Genomic DNA, 15,198 nt, shown 5'->3' with positions numbered 1-15,198 from the left:
AAGAGTGATGTGATTTTCACGCTGAATTCATCACAATACTGTGCATCTAAACAAACCGCAGTGTATTGACTTGCCAGTGTCATTCTGTAATGTATGACATTTTTTCCACGTGCTTCAACACACCGAGTTTAATGAATATCAGTAATTTTGGAACCCATCCTCTGTCATATTGTATGTACAGATTGCATGAAAACAAACTGGACTAGGCCATGTTGGCTTTGACAGTTTCACCATAACTTTACCAGCAGTTTCATAATTCTGAGAACTAACAAGCCATCCAGCATGTTTCCAGACCTCTACCTTCACCAACAGACTTGGCCCATATATAGCACTCTTGCTGCCTCTCTATGTATTATTTCATCAATGTATTCTTCCTGTTTCACATGGTAATCCTACTTCCTGTGTGAAAGTGTGAAAACAAATTTTTGTTCAGTTTTTCTAAAGCTTGCTTCACTTGTTCTTAGAGTTGCTGTCAGCTTACAAGTTTATTAGTAATTTGTGGTGGATGTATAAACACAGTTGGCACAAGAGGCATTGCAAATAAAGTGACCACAGGTTTAGTTAAAGATGTATCATTGAGTTAAACCTCAAAACGTAACGTGTCTTACTGGCTTTTCGTTGTTTCTAATTTTAAAGATTAGGCCGCACTGGCTGTAGATTAAAGGGGACATATTATGCTAGTTTTCAGTCACGTCATGTAGGTCTCACAACAAAAACATAATATTTAAGGTTGTTCGAACCAAATTCATCCATTGTTCGGAGTTTCAGCGGTCCTGCATTCATTTTTTGATGTGAAATAGCAGACTGAATTTGAAGGAATTTTTCAGGAAGGTTGTTTGAAATACAAGTGCAGATTTTCTGTGAATGTTTCATATTAAAAAAGACTTATTGTTATCGAGATTGGGACCTTAGAATGACTTTCAGGACTTCAAATGTGTGCTTGTAAGCTATTATTATTATAAGCTACTATTTTATTATTGTACTCTGCCAGAGAAAGACTGAAATCGGATTTTTTTTTTTTTTACTTGACGTTATGTACCACAGCAAAATTTTGATTAATTTGAATTAATACAGACATAAGAATACACTGCACATTATCCACATCATTGCGAACACATCTAGTAATTGATCGACTTTGTAGATTTGTTTTTTTTACAGACATTTTGCCATAATAAAATATGTAAGCCGATATAAGTGGAAATGAACTGGAAGAGACATTAAGGATTTTGCTGTCCTTTACTGGCGTCGATGCAAAGCAGCTCTTGCATCGAGATAATCGCTGATCGGGTCTTGTCTACAGTTGTCCTGCTGTTTATTGGGGGCTTGTCGAGTTGTACATATTCACATGTCTGCCGACAGCCTTGAATGGCATGCCAACATACCAGTAGGACATTTACAACTTTCCCAACTCAGCTGTCGCGGCTTGTTTTTAGATTAAAGATTCCAGTTCAAAATGGCCCTATGTTGTCTCCAGTTGAAAAAAAAAAGGAAAAAAATTGCTGTAACGGTCATGTGGCATGTCTTGCTTTTTTCGGTGCCACACCTGTTTGATCCAGGGTTTAACTTCACTGTAAAAAAAATTGGCATCGGTTGCCTAATGCTTTAAATCTCCCTTTTAGGTCACTTTAAGTTGTATATAAATATTTCTACTTCCCAAATGTAGCATTAATAGGTTTGTTCAGCTTAAATCATGAAAGTAATCGAACAAAAACAAATTAACAACGTATTCTGCAACTCCGTTTAACCAGAAAGGAACACTTCAGGTTTTTTTTTTTTTATTAGAAGTTAGACTGGACTTCTCTGTTGTCATTTTGAGTGATTTTCTGCTCCCAGAGGAAAAAAAAAGAACACTTGAACTGTCCAAGTAGCTGATTGTGTTTCTTGTCTGTGAGGGAAATACTTCAGAGAACCTTCAAACAATGATGACCGTCATAACATCAATGATTATAAATGACCACACCCATCACACATCAGAGAGGCACCACATGTCCGCACTGATCAATCATCAAGCTTGTCTGCCTCCTCTTTGTTGTCCTTGCCAGTTACATTTGGGACCGTGTGGGACTCAGAAGTATCATCAGCTGCAAACTATTTCAGACAAAAAGCTTGAAGCCTATTTGGCCACAACCACCCTCAGTGATATGTGACATTTTGCAGTCAAGTCGATTTCGAGTTGCATATTTAATGTTCCGCTGAGAGGTTCCGATTTAGATTGTCTGCAGCATGTGAAGAAAACATTAAGATTAGATAAAAGACAAAACAACGCTGCTGGCGTTGCCTTGAAAATGTCTGCATGTCTGACCTGGGCCAAGGAGATTTAGTGCTGAGCGCCTATTAATTGTTGTCCTCAAGGTACGAGCATGTGCCATGAACTCATTGCAACCTATTCAAAAGGAGAAAAAGGTTGCTTCATTTGTGGCTCACATTCATACTTGCCAGTGTGACTGTGAATATCTAACCCATCAGATCAGCCTGGGTACTAGTAAAGCTAAATAATGCTTCACCTTTCATTTGGCATCAGGTTGCTTGCAGCTGCAGAATTAGGTTGGGTTGCATGGTTGCTGGTAAAGTTTAAAAATTTGTGGGTGGGTGGGGGGGATAAATGTGAAGAATGAATTACCCGAAAAAAAAATCATTACAATTTAGGCTTTTTTACTGAAGTTATCCATTGGTAGTCACCTCCTGAGCTTTTCGCTTCACAGAAAAATAGTCCAGTGATGGCATAGCCTGCAGGTGAGAGACAATCGTAGCAGTCAGAGCTTGGATTTACAGCAGTCACAAACTACTTTTGATTTGTTGAATTAGCCTTCAGGAAATGTTTTTAAGTAAGGGTAGACCAATTATCGGCCTGGCCGATAATATCGGCTGATATTGGGCATTTTTCTAATAATCGGTATCGGCCTTTTTTTCCACTGATAGCCGATGAAAAATTTATTTAAAAACGTGCTCTTTGGATCATATATACAGCCGTCTCTCTCTCTGCCTGAAGTCATTACTCTGGGCTGTGTAACAATGTCCCACCCACATTAAATTTTGATGGCAAAACTTTCATTTTTACTGCAAATGAATATCGGTTTGACATATCGGTTTCCGTAAGTACCAATAATCGGCATCGGCCCTAAAAAAGTCATATCGTTCGACCCTTATTTTTAAGTGTATTTATCCATTTTCACATGTAAACTGACCCCTTAAATTGTTTTTTAAAACAGGCTGGAAATGGTGGTGCATTGGCATTCGACAAACTTTTCATCAACTCACCATCACAGGAGATGTTCTGTATTCCCTCCCTCCTCTCTTGTGTGTGCAAGTCCTGAGATCATCATGTCGGTGACGGGAAAGCAGAACAGAGTTTAACTAGGGTCAAGTCGCCGTCAAAGCTCTCCATGGATCAGCAGAGGCTCCTTCAGCCCTTTGGTAGTGGAAGCGTTTTTATTGATGAATTGTGCTGTTTAGACAATTTGTTGAGCTGGGTGAACATTTACCCAGTTCATAGAGCCGCCAACCCACTGGAAGCCCTGTGAGGTAGATGAGTCCACTGATTCTGAATAACTCATTCACCTTAAACCCACCAAGGGGCTGGGACATGGTAGGGTGCCACCTCAGTGAAATCGACTTTAGAAGCGACTGTTGGCTTTCTTTCCCAATATCTGTAGCAGCAGGTAGGGATGGTCTCTTTTGGTACAGGTGCCTTGGAGGGACAAAAACGCGTCTGGTTGACGGTGAACCAGGGCCTCTTCTTTATGCCATCAATGTCTGTTTTTAAAGTTAGTTTTATTGTGCACCCGGGGAGTTTGCATTTATTGCTGGGTCAGAGCAAACACGTGCCCCCTGTCTGTCTATTGAGGCCATCTGTCACACTTCAAGGGTCTCTTCTCTTACGCTTCAGTCCCAAAAATGCAGTTGGCTGCTCTTAGGTGTTATTACAATGTCTTTATGGGAGATAGTTAATGTTTTTGAGGATGTGTTGGAATGCTAGATTCATGCTATAAAGCAGAAACACTGCCGAGTTAATACATGGTTACCTGAGGTCTCAGATCTGCTCTGTGTGACCCTTGGTTCCCGTATCGATGACCTCTTCATTCCCTCCAGACCAACAAATGATTACTTAATACTGATTAAATGGTGCCTTGCAGGCTGACTATGGGTGATGCCATGGATGGAGCCATTTAGGCTTCTGCCTTCAGGCAAACACATGCGTTGTGCAGAAAGTGGGACCACAGACGACACCCCCATCGCCCCACTCTTTCTGTCTGTGCTACGTCAATATGTTGCATAGGGTGTTTTTTTTTTTTTGTGTGTGTGCCATTTATTGTTCATGCCAGTACTCGTATTTGCGCTTGGTGTACAGTACACGGTTCAGAAATTTAGAGTAACGTGCAACTAAGGAGAAGACAAATATAACATTTATTGAATGGCCAGTTGAAAGTCTCTTTTCAATACCTATATGATATAATTATTTTAAATATAGAAACAACTGACCATAATTTCTTCACGAATCTGGAGAATCTGTCGCAAGGTTTGTTTCCAGGCTGAGGGCACTGGGTGTGAATTTTTCGTCTGGTGTCATTTTATAAACCACGCTCTCCTGAGTAATAAACGTCATATTAACGGCCTCCCCCCACTCCAATTAGTTCCCAGTGCAAGACACTGATGTGGTGGGAGAAAAATGGCGTATTTATTACAATTTAAAGAAAGGGGGGGGGGGGATTTGAAGGAGTGATGGCTAGAATCTAGAAGTGGCTGTCTGCAACCCTAAATGAATGTAGAGGAAACAGTGAACCAGGTTAAAGAGGAGTTGCCTCCCATTCTTCATGTTCGTTCCAGAAATTCCCAACTTAGAATTCCTTAATTTCTTTGGAAATTGTGTTGTATATTTTAGTGCATAAAAATATTGACAACACATCCAGTAAAGCCGTTTTTGCACTGACTTTTAAAAGTATGAATTTACCACACTTTATGCATGAAGAATGCTTAATTTCTGCTGCAGGGTGCAGCTGGGAACTGGGGTGGTTACTAGTTTGGGACGTCCCATTTCCCAGTTTACAGCATTTCCATAACTAACAACAAGGTCACTTCTTGTAACACTGCTTTGTCGTTGCTATCACAGTCCAGAAAACTCACCGACAAGCTTGTCCTCACATATATCAACCAAGACTCGGATAAAATCAGGAGCCTCAATATATTTCCACTGTTGAGTTTTGCTCCAAGTTTACTTCACCCATCAGGTTGGAAAAGGGAGCGAAATAATGTTTTTCTGCTTAACCAATGCTGCTTCCATGTTGAGTGAAGTTAGATGGACTACCGGGAGAGCTGGGAACTTTCCGCTCTTCAAGTGCGAAGCTACCAGTTTCACAGTTTAGGGGTCTCAAACTCCCGTCCTCGAGGGCCGCAGCCCTGCATGTTTTCCATGTGCCCCTGCTTCAACACAGCTGATTGCAATGAGGCTCGTCATCACGCTTCCTGCTGAACCTGGTGATGGAGCCTTCTTGAGATTCAGGTGTGTTCAAACAGGGAGAAATGGAAAACATGCACGGCTGCGGCCCTCCAGGACTAACCTGGTAAAAGCCATATTGACATGTGTAGCAACGAATTGCTTCACATGTCAATCTGGGATTTCACTCGGCAAATCCGTTCGGGGAAGGAGGGACTTGCTGTAGAACTCTAAGGACACAGTGCACCCGCCTAACTATGTTTGGTTTCAGCCAATCACTGCAAAGAAAAAACCTCTTGCTGATCGTTTTTCGAAGACGCAATAGAGGATTCATCCAAAACAGATTTAATCACTGTCGGGATATCCATTGTTTTCGCTAGACATGCTAATATTATTAGCAATCCATCACTTCCTGCTTCCGTCAAAGCTTGATGTCCCGCCCTAAACGACGCGTGATTGGTCTGACCGAAAAAAGTCTGATCCCGAACACATAAGGCTGGAGCAGTACAAGATGGATTCTCGTGTGTGAGAACAAATACCGCGAGAATTCAGCTTGCCGGCAAGGTTACTCCAGGACCGGAGTTTGAGAAACAAAGAAATGAAACTGGAGCACCTTAAAATCTGAACTTGGGTCCTTAGAAACTTTTCCGACTTTCTCGTCTTACAATATTTACTTTAACCCCGCCACATCAAAAACTTCCCCAAGTTTTGTAGACTGAGGCAACTCAAAGCACCATTTGTGAAAAAACAGCATTTGGCATGACAGAGAAACTGCTTTTGATCTGGAATAATATTTGGGGTTTATACTGTAGCTTGTAGTGTTAAGCTAACTTCATAGCCTAGCCTTTTTCATACTAACCAACTTGATCATTTACTTTCTCTGTCAGCTGGCATTCAGCTCTTGTCTATATTTTTGATATTTTTCCTCCGCTGTCTTTGAACCTTTGATTACTGAATAAAATTATGAAAATCACAGTGCATGGCCTAATCTAACATTGCTTCCTCCTATTCAAACATTAACGTTTTGTATGGGGCTTCATTCATCAGTTAGTAGATTTTATGGAGAAATCGAACATTAGTTGGGTAACCAATCACAGCCTCATCCAGCTTTTTGATAATTGATGTTTAATTGAATGTCCAAGACAATTAAAAAAAAAAAAAAGTATTCTTTGAATCTAGAGCTAGCCACCTCTCAAGGGTTCCACTCATCCTAAAATGGACACAATGCAATTTATAACAATTTTTTTAATGCTTTTTTTTTTCTTTACCTTTTTTCTCATGCTTTATGGTTTCTAGTTTGTTTGGGTGGACAAAGTTATCTGGCAAGAAACCAGTTGTAAAACTCGCTTTTGTTTCATGTGCCATTTATTTTAACTCATTTCTGTGAAAGACAATTGTTAACCCACCTACCGCCTTGAATCGATTCATTTGTTGCGACTTGACCATCCAAAGTAAACTGCTTTCCGTGATGAGGAGTTTAAAAAATATGATTGTAGAATTCTACAGACGGCTGTAAAAGTTAAAATTCTCCTAAAAGTGGATTTTCTTTTCTTTTTTCAAGTGCCTGATCCCAATGAAAGGAAAAATCAAACCGGAGTCTCTGCGTTGTCTTGATGTCATTTAGCTTAGCGTGATCAGCACATTCAGCAAAGCAACCGCAGCAGCAGGGGAGATTTTAAGGAGTGCAGTCACAGCAAAGAGCAAGACGTTCGAGCCTAATGGCTGGAGTCAAATGTAAAACAGAAAAGACTTGCTGTCAAAAATGTGTTTTGAATTGTGGTTTAAGGATAAAAGACAAAAGCACTCAAATAATTTCATTGTAACTCCAAGTATGTTGATTGAGAAAAACAAGTATGATTCTACAGCTTTATCATTATCTATGGCGTTATAGACATAAAAACTTTCGTTTAAATGACTTTCGGCACCATCTGTCGAAAGTATGCTTCAAACAAAATTTTAAATCTTGAAATTAAATTCAGGTAGAGGAATACGATGTGGCAAAAACTTACTGTGATATGAAAAGTAGGCAAGGACTTAAAAACTTTTCCTGCTTTTTCCTGTGCAACGCTTCACCGCCTCGTTCTGCCAGCATGGAGGATGACGCAACTTTTTGTACACGGCAGTTGTAGGTTTTGGTCAGATTGGCAGTTCCGATACTGCTGAGTGCTGAATTCAGCCAGCGGTGATTAATTTTTCATGTTTGATGGTTTAGACTTGGCATAGACTTGCCGACTGGAATGTAAACAAAGCTGTTGTGGTGTGCAAGCTGCATAACTGATAGTTTAGTCTCTGGTTGTGCGTTCTGCATGATTTATTGAAACTTGATTTGTGTTTTAATGCTTACGCCCGAAGTTCACTGACTTTTTATACAAATGGAGTTGAGTAATTTTCTATGAGAACACTGTTGTTGTGTATATTCATTTAATTCCTCAGTGACTGCATCAAAATTGGTTCCATACAACCATTCCTTCCCCTGGGGTTACCTAAAAAAACAATTCATGCATTTAAACTGTGCTATTGTTGCTTCTTTTTTACTGCGCCGTCCTACTGAATAAAAAATGAAAGACTGCTATGTGGCATTGGTCCCTCTAAGATCAGACACATGCCTCAGAGCCAGATGATAGCCATCCTCAGTCAGGACTGCTGTTCAGACTGCCTTTGTGGGTATTCTTAGTCACCACCTTGTAGGCAGAAGGCACAGAAAGTGAACAATAAATAGCAGAAAGCATTGCAGGGATTGTTTTGGGGGATGTCATCGGGTGAAACAGGGATTATAGTGTGACAAAAAGACTCTAATAAAGGCTCCAGGTAGGACTCCTCGTCTCCCCTCCTCCCGTGGTTGGGGTTCCCCAGACTGCATGTGGCCATACCCAACCAAAACATTGCTTTGCATTTTTGGACTCCAGCCAAGGAGCTTCAGGGCACCGTTGATGTGTGTGTGTGTGTGTGTGTGTGTCTGTGTGTGGGTCCCCATTCAGAAATGAATGCAGACTCAGGCCTGAGAGCATGTGGTTGAAGTGAACACTGCTGCTCTGAGAGTGCCCATGTGACTGCTGGATAGACGGGGCCGGCTCAGAGGAGCGAGGGAGGGAAAGACGGATGGTCCCGTCTGCTTTAAGCAGGCTTCTTCCACGCGGAGCACCTGCTTGCCTGATGCCGGGGACAGACAGCGAGGAAGCACAGCAGATCTGTGCAGCAAGACTGTGTTTACTCAGGGAAGTGTGTAGGCCAAGTGCCCTCATTAAAACTCGGATCCTGCCTGAATCTCAATGAAGACATGCAGCTTCAGCAGACGGTAGTTGACTGCCCTTTTTGTTTTCTCATGTCTTGTAGTTTTAGCACCACAGCTTCCGCCGTTGCCTGCTCACAAGCAATAAGCTTGAAAATGCCTGAGAGAAACTAACATTCCTCAAGCCTCGCTGTTTATTTGTGCAGAAACAATTAACTTTTTTCTATGCAAAATATCATGCTTGTGTTCCAAGAACCAAATATGCTTTTATTGTTTTAATCTGATAGAAATATGATCTTTGACAGGAAATTTCATTTATCGTAATAAATCACAGCAACTCTGCAGTGAGCGTAAGTTACATTTCAGGGATTTTCTGCCTGTATTGCTGGACTTGTGCAGTTTATTTGGAACTTCATATGGCATTTTTGATCAATTTGAAACTATCACAGCAATAAATATTTAATTTATCTGAAGGAAAATCATGACTTAAAACAAAGGGACGTTGGTTTAAGATTCTTGATAGTTTAAATGGGATAATACCGCTTAAACTCGAATCAACCATTTGGTTTGGTAAGATGACTGATGTTACATATGTTTTGTTGCTTTAAAACATGAAAACAAAACACAATGACTCGGTAGTATTTTTGTGTTTTGTCTGTCCTTTTGAAGACAAAGCTGCTTTTGGCCATACCTTGTCGCCTGACTTTTTACCTTACTCACATGTTAGGCTTGTGGCAGTTGAAGAAATTAAAGGTATGCTGGAGGATTCTCCGCTGATTTTGTACAACATGGCCGATTTGCCATTTTTGGAGCACTGCGCATGCGCGGCTCCCTCCGCATGAGGACTGTGGGAGCGCGCATGTCAGCCACATGTCAGTTTGTTTACATCCGCGGGGCTGGAGCATCGTCTTTCCGCATAGGATTTTAAAACACATTTGTAATCATGTCGGACTCTTCTTCCAATCATCCATAAGAATATGAGCCGTAAAGTAGTTTCTTACGTGTTTATGCAACAGAAACACATTAGAATGGGATAATCAGCATGTTACCTGTCCAGCAGAAACTTCCCCACGTCGTGATCAGTCCTAAATCCCGTTTGTGCTTTGAATGTCCGCCACCTCGTAAAGGAATCTCCAAGTAAAACACGGGTTCTTCCTTCTTTTCTATGGCCTTTCTTCTATCCTCCGGGAGCTTCGTTTGGAGACCCGTTTTATCCGATGATAACCCGAGAGCGGACACGCACACGGGCCGTGGGGGGGGCGGGGGGGCTTGTGGCCGCCGGCCCGGAATAGACCCCACCGGCCCGGAACACACCAGCCGTTCGGGAAACCTCCCGAACCTCCCGATGGCCACCCCGCCCCTGTTCGGAGGTGTTCGCGAGGGGAACAAGCCGCTTCTGCGGCTTCTGCGATGATCGCTGCTGCTGCATGTCACTTCCTAAACAATGTTCTGCGCATGCGCGGCTCGAGACAAGCGCGCGCACAGAGGCGGCGACTCCACATGACACGTCATCACGCAAACGCGTTCCCACATTGATTGGCATTACGACTGCCCAATCATAAGTTGGAACCATACAATTCTGATTGGTTCTAAGGATCCTCCAGTATACCTTTAACAATTACATTATTGTCGTTCATGTTTTCAGTCTTTAATAGACGGTGACATTTCTGATCAAACAAGCCTTGTGCAAATTTACTGTGACTTTTACATTAATGCACCCAGCTGACGTCATGTCTTCATTGGTTATCAACTCTGCTGAGAGGCAGTTGATGTCGAACTCTTGACTGCAATGTGTCAGAGCACTTTTCCGAGTAAGAACACCTGCAGTCAGGCCATATACTGATCTCCCCGCAACATTATTGAACACCTCTCATATTGATGACTGATTGGATTTCAATTTAATTCAATATTTCAGTATACCTTGTGGGCGCAAGACGTCCGAAAGCACAAAAACTAGCAAAAGCAAACCAGGTATTTATTTCTGAAGTCATCCATGCCTTTTAGAAGCGGAACTCTTTTTGGTCCATATCCTTGATTTTTGTGCTTTGTGTCTGAATTCTGTGTGACCACCATGTTTGATTAAATGGCATTAATTAACAATTAATGTTTTCAAATTATCTAAGTTTATTTGAATTAACCATGATAAATTGGACTTTAATTTTTAAAATAATCATTTTTTCATACACAACAAAAATACACAGAACATTAAAAGCACAAAATGATGCAACTTATTCAACGAATAATGGCAGCTGTTATCTTTTACTGTAACTTTGTAATGGTATAAACTAACAGTCATCCCAGGTACATTGTCAACAGCATATCTGTTTTGAAGAGTAGTCTAAAGCAGCTCATTAACTGCTTTAGCTCAATAAAAAAATGCTAGAATATGAATGTAATGGTCATGACATTAAATTGCACGGTTACTCACTGCAACTGTCCCCAAATCAAAATATTTTTTTCAGTTAATGGCTTGGCTCAAATACAGGCACACCTCTTAGTTTTTTTTTTCTTTTTTTCTCACTGGCTTAATCACTTCATCTCAAGCAAATCATGGTTCCCTCAGCTCTCGACATTATGCTCACACCTCTGGATGGTGTGACACAAATATTCTTCCAATCACCCAGCAGGAGCCCCAAGGATTTTCTCACTGTGATTGTCAGCCAATAACGATGGTCTTCATTATGAAGTTGCATGTAATTTCTGTCCTGTGCTCTGGAGACGAGGCCAATGGGCAGCAGCATTTAGCAGGTTTTTTTAATATTCAACATGGGGGGTGGGGGTGGGGGTTGCATTTTGGCTGCTGAACACATTTTCAAGCATTATTGTCAGAATGATCTGATGCCATTTTTTAAAACTGTTTTGATTAATCTTCTTTGTTGTTGTTTTTTTTTGTTTTTTTTCTCTGTTCAATAGATCTGGGATCACTGTCTTGGGATGATTTGGAAAATGACCTTCCAGATGAGTTGATCCCTAATGGCGGTGAGCTGAGCCTGATGGGTGGGATGCCTTCAAATGGCGGCACGACACCTGGAGCTGGTGGGCCGGGCGGCACCCCGTCGGGCCTTCCTGGCAACGCGCCCGTCGTCCCCGATGCGGCCGCCAAACACAAGCAGCTCTCCGAGCTCCTCCGCGCTGGCAGCACCTCCAGTATCACGGGCTCTGGGCTAAACTCAGCCAGCCCTCAGCCAGGTGGTATGGGGCCACAGCTGGGAACACCGCTGGGTAAGAGTCCCCTGGGCCAGGGCTCCCCAAACAATCACCCTTCACCCCAGGCCCAAAAAGCAGGAACACCGACTGGAGTAGCCGGACAGAACAACAACAACAACACTGCAGCTTTGGGCCTGAACACGTCGGGCTTCAATCAGGCCATGATGAACAATAACCAGGGCCACGCTGGACTCCTGGCCCAGGGAGGCCAGCCTCAGCCTGGGCAGGTGATGAACGGCGGTCTTGTGCCAGGAGCTGGGAGAGGACGTGGAGCAGGAGTCGCGGGCATGCAGTACCAAGGGCCGACAATGCAAGGGACTGCACCTGTACCGGGAGGAACGGGGAGCGCTCTAGCTGAGACGCTCACCCAAGGGGGGCAGCAGATGGGAGCTCACACCACCCTGAGCGCAGCCCAGCAAGCAGGCAGCATGAACAAGGTGAGTCAGGCACGTTTTCAGTTGGCTTTTCTTGTGTATGCACTTTTTGAGGCAGTAGTGTGTCGAGGAAAATATGGAATATGTCTCCGGCTGTGATTCGCCATCTGCAAATAATAATTAGTCATTCTTTCTCTGTTTGAACTGGGATGTGGGTGGAAGCTATATTAACACCAGACCAAAATGAATCATTTGAAAGTGTCCAGACTAGTGACAAACTCTCTCAGTCAATGATTTGGTGTGTTTTAGTTTTTTTTTGTGTGTTATTGACGTAACAATGCAACAAAAAGTTACTTGTCATCATATTTCTCTGGAAAACTTTGAATTCAGTTAAAACCTCAATTAGTTAATTCTGGAGGAAAGCATGTTTTTTTCTTTTTGAAAGACCTACTAAGGTATAACATGCCAGTTGTTGTGAGTTACTTGAATGGCTGTCGTCTTCCGTGGTGTGAATGGGTGAATATGATGAACTGTGTGAAATGTTTTGAGCCTCCTGAAAAATAGCAATGACAAGCTCCATAATGCTGCACGATATGGTAAAAAATATCACAGAAATTCTCATATTGATCACTATTTATCAGGTCATATAAGTCATATAATTCAGTAATGACAGTTTTAAAAGTAGCTTGATGTCTGTCACATGAAGAAACCAAAAGATTCACAAGTTGAACATAGAATATAGTTTAACATAAGATGATATAGCAGACTTTACTATATAACACTATAGTGGTAACACTGCACTGTATTGTATAAAGAGCAACACTGTAAACATGCAAACAAGTGTTTCTGGAGGTAGATACTTCAAAACACAAAAGTAAACACATGACAATTAAGGCCCTGAGACATTTAAATACTCAACTTTAAAATAAAACTGAATAAATGTAATTTTATACGATGGACTGCTTTTAAATCTCAATCTTGGCGGTACACATCTGAATAAAAGCTTGAGTGCTTGGGTTTATCCACAGTTTCTTCTATTTTTGATGATAGACATGAGTTCTCCATCACTCCTTTGCTGTTCTCTTACGCTCACTTTTCCCTCGTTTCGTTACGTCCACAGCACACTCTTTTGCCCTCCTCACTTCGACACACGTGATTCCGCACAAATTAACCTTGCAGTGAAAAAATGGGCTCGCACTGTGACGCGTATTACTCGTGCCGCTGACCGCCGGCAGGTTTTTGCGAAGAGCGAATAGCACGTGGCTTGTCGACCTCTGGTATTGCCTCATCAGCCGCCACTTAGTGGGGAGAACCCCTTTCATCACATCTGCCAACTACTCGCAATGCTTCGATGAACCGGGCTACTCATCCGTGAAGACCAGCGCCAACATTTTCAAATACTGCTCCACTGACAGACCAACCACCTGCGGATTTAAAATTTTAGTCTTCTTTAATTGCTTTGTGCTGACTTGGTGTCTGACTTCCTGTATCAGTATTAATTAAAAAGAAAAGATCAGTAATTTAGTGTTATGCATAATGATTCCCTGCTCAGATGTGTAATACTGAATTGGGGTCCATTTTTAGAATTTTGTAATTGCTCAGTGATCTGCAAATAGATCCGATCACGTCAACCTTTTAAAAAAACAAAAAACAAACAAAAAAAAAAAAAAAGAGCTGCCATTTTGCAGTATGTTGTAAACAGCCCAGTAGCGACCCCACCATATCAGCATCACCACACAGTGGCTCAAATTATGAAAACAGCCCAATAGCCGCTAGTAGTATCTAAAATAACCATGTTTCTAGAGGTGGAATCATCAGAGCTTTGTTCAGTACCACCAATTTGATACATCTAAAAAAGCGAACATGCAGCATAGTTTTTGGCCTGAGTGTGCTGTGTCTGTGCCAGAGCAATCGCAGTAGACTGCATACCAAATGCCCTGTGTAATTGCCAAGTTTGAGCTGAGAAGGCTCCTTTAGTCCCATGAGCAATGCTGAATACTTTATAAATGCACAGTTATGCATTCTTTTTTTTCAGTTCCGTGCTCATACGGCGGTGTTGAACCAACACCAAAAGCACTGAAAAGGCTGTAGTTCTCACATCACTGCACTAGGAGGGTTATAGGTTGTAATACAGCCACCCATGAGGGCACACAAACAGTACAATGAGAACATTCAGTGTGACTCTGTTGGTAGAGTGATTGGCTCTCTATTGGCAAGTTCAAATGATCGAGACACTGAACCCCAAACTGCATCCAATGGACTGAGCACCTTGGATAGCAGCCACCTCCTTACTATGTGAATGTGTGTGTGAATGGGTGAATGTGATTTAAGTTTAAAGCGATACTTCAACATTTTGGCAAATTGGCCCATTAAGCGCAATTCCTTAGTCATTTCAAACGGCATAGTTGCTTTTTTTGTGAGGGCGAGCTGTTGTTTATTCAGAGGTGAGTCAGGGAAGGTTTTTGGGACGGACACAATGGAAGTGGATGGTATTTTTGTTCCCCCTCATCAAATACACAATCCAACAACCCCAAAACACTTTGGTGGACACGTTATTATCTGCACATTCACTACGCTGTGAAATATTAATGCAAAATTACCAGATTGAGTTGTTTATGCGAAGATTGCTAAGACGGAACTACTTACTAAATATGGCATCTGGGCGTAGTGATTTCAAAAGAAAAAGTAGTTCCCAGTATTTGCTTCAGTGTCGTAACGCTACAATATTATTTGTTGGTGTTCCACAGCGTAGTGAATGTGCGGATTATAACGTGTCCACCAAAGTGTTTTGGGGTTGTTGGATTTTGTATTTGATGAGTTTGATGAGGGGGAACAAAAATACCATCCACTTCCATTGTGTCCGTCCCGAAAACCTTCCCCAACTCGCCTCTGAATAAACAACAGCTCGCCCTCACAAAAAAAGTAAGTATGCTGTTCGAAATGACTAAGGAGTTGTG

The 15,198-nt window shown here is 41.9% G+C and overlaps 1 protein-coding gene across 6 annotated transcripts in view; it reads left to right on the top strand.

Annotated features, from left to right (window-relative positions):
* crebbpa (CREB binding lysine acetyltransferase a) overlaps window positions 1–15,198 on the top strand; it is a 44,078-nt gene that overhangs the window by 3,416 nt on the left and 25,464 nt on the right. For all 6 annotated transcript variants that reach the window (XM_030095281.1, XM_030095280.1, XM_030095279.1 and 3 more), the window contains exon 2: window positions 11,574–12,304. In XM_030095281.1, the coding sequence (XP_029951141.1) occupies window positions 11,574–12,304 (731 nt within the window). The remainder of the gene's footprint in view (window positions 1–11,573; window positions 12,305–15,198) is intronic.

This window comes from Salarias fasciatus, chromosome 6 (genome assembly GCF_902148845.1).
Source record: "Salarias fasciatus chromosome 6, fSalaFa1.1, whole genome shotgun sequence".
Classification (NCBI taxonomy): domain Eukaryota; kingdom Metazoa; phylum Chordata; class Actinopteri; order Blenniiformes; family Blenniidae; genus Salarias; species Salarias fasciatus.
This window is presented reverse-complemented; position numbering and strand designations above follow the sequence as displayed.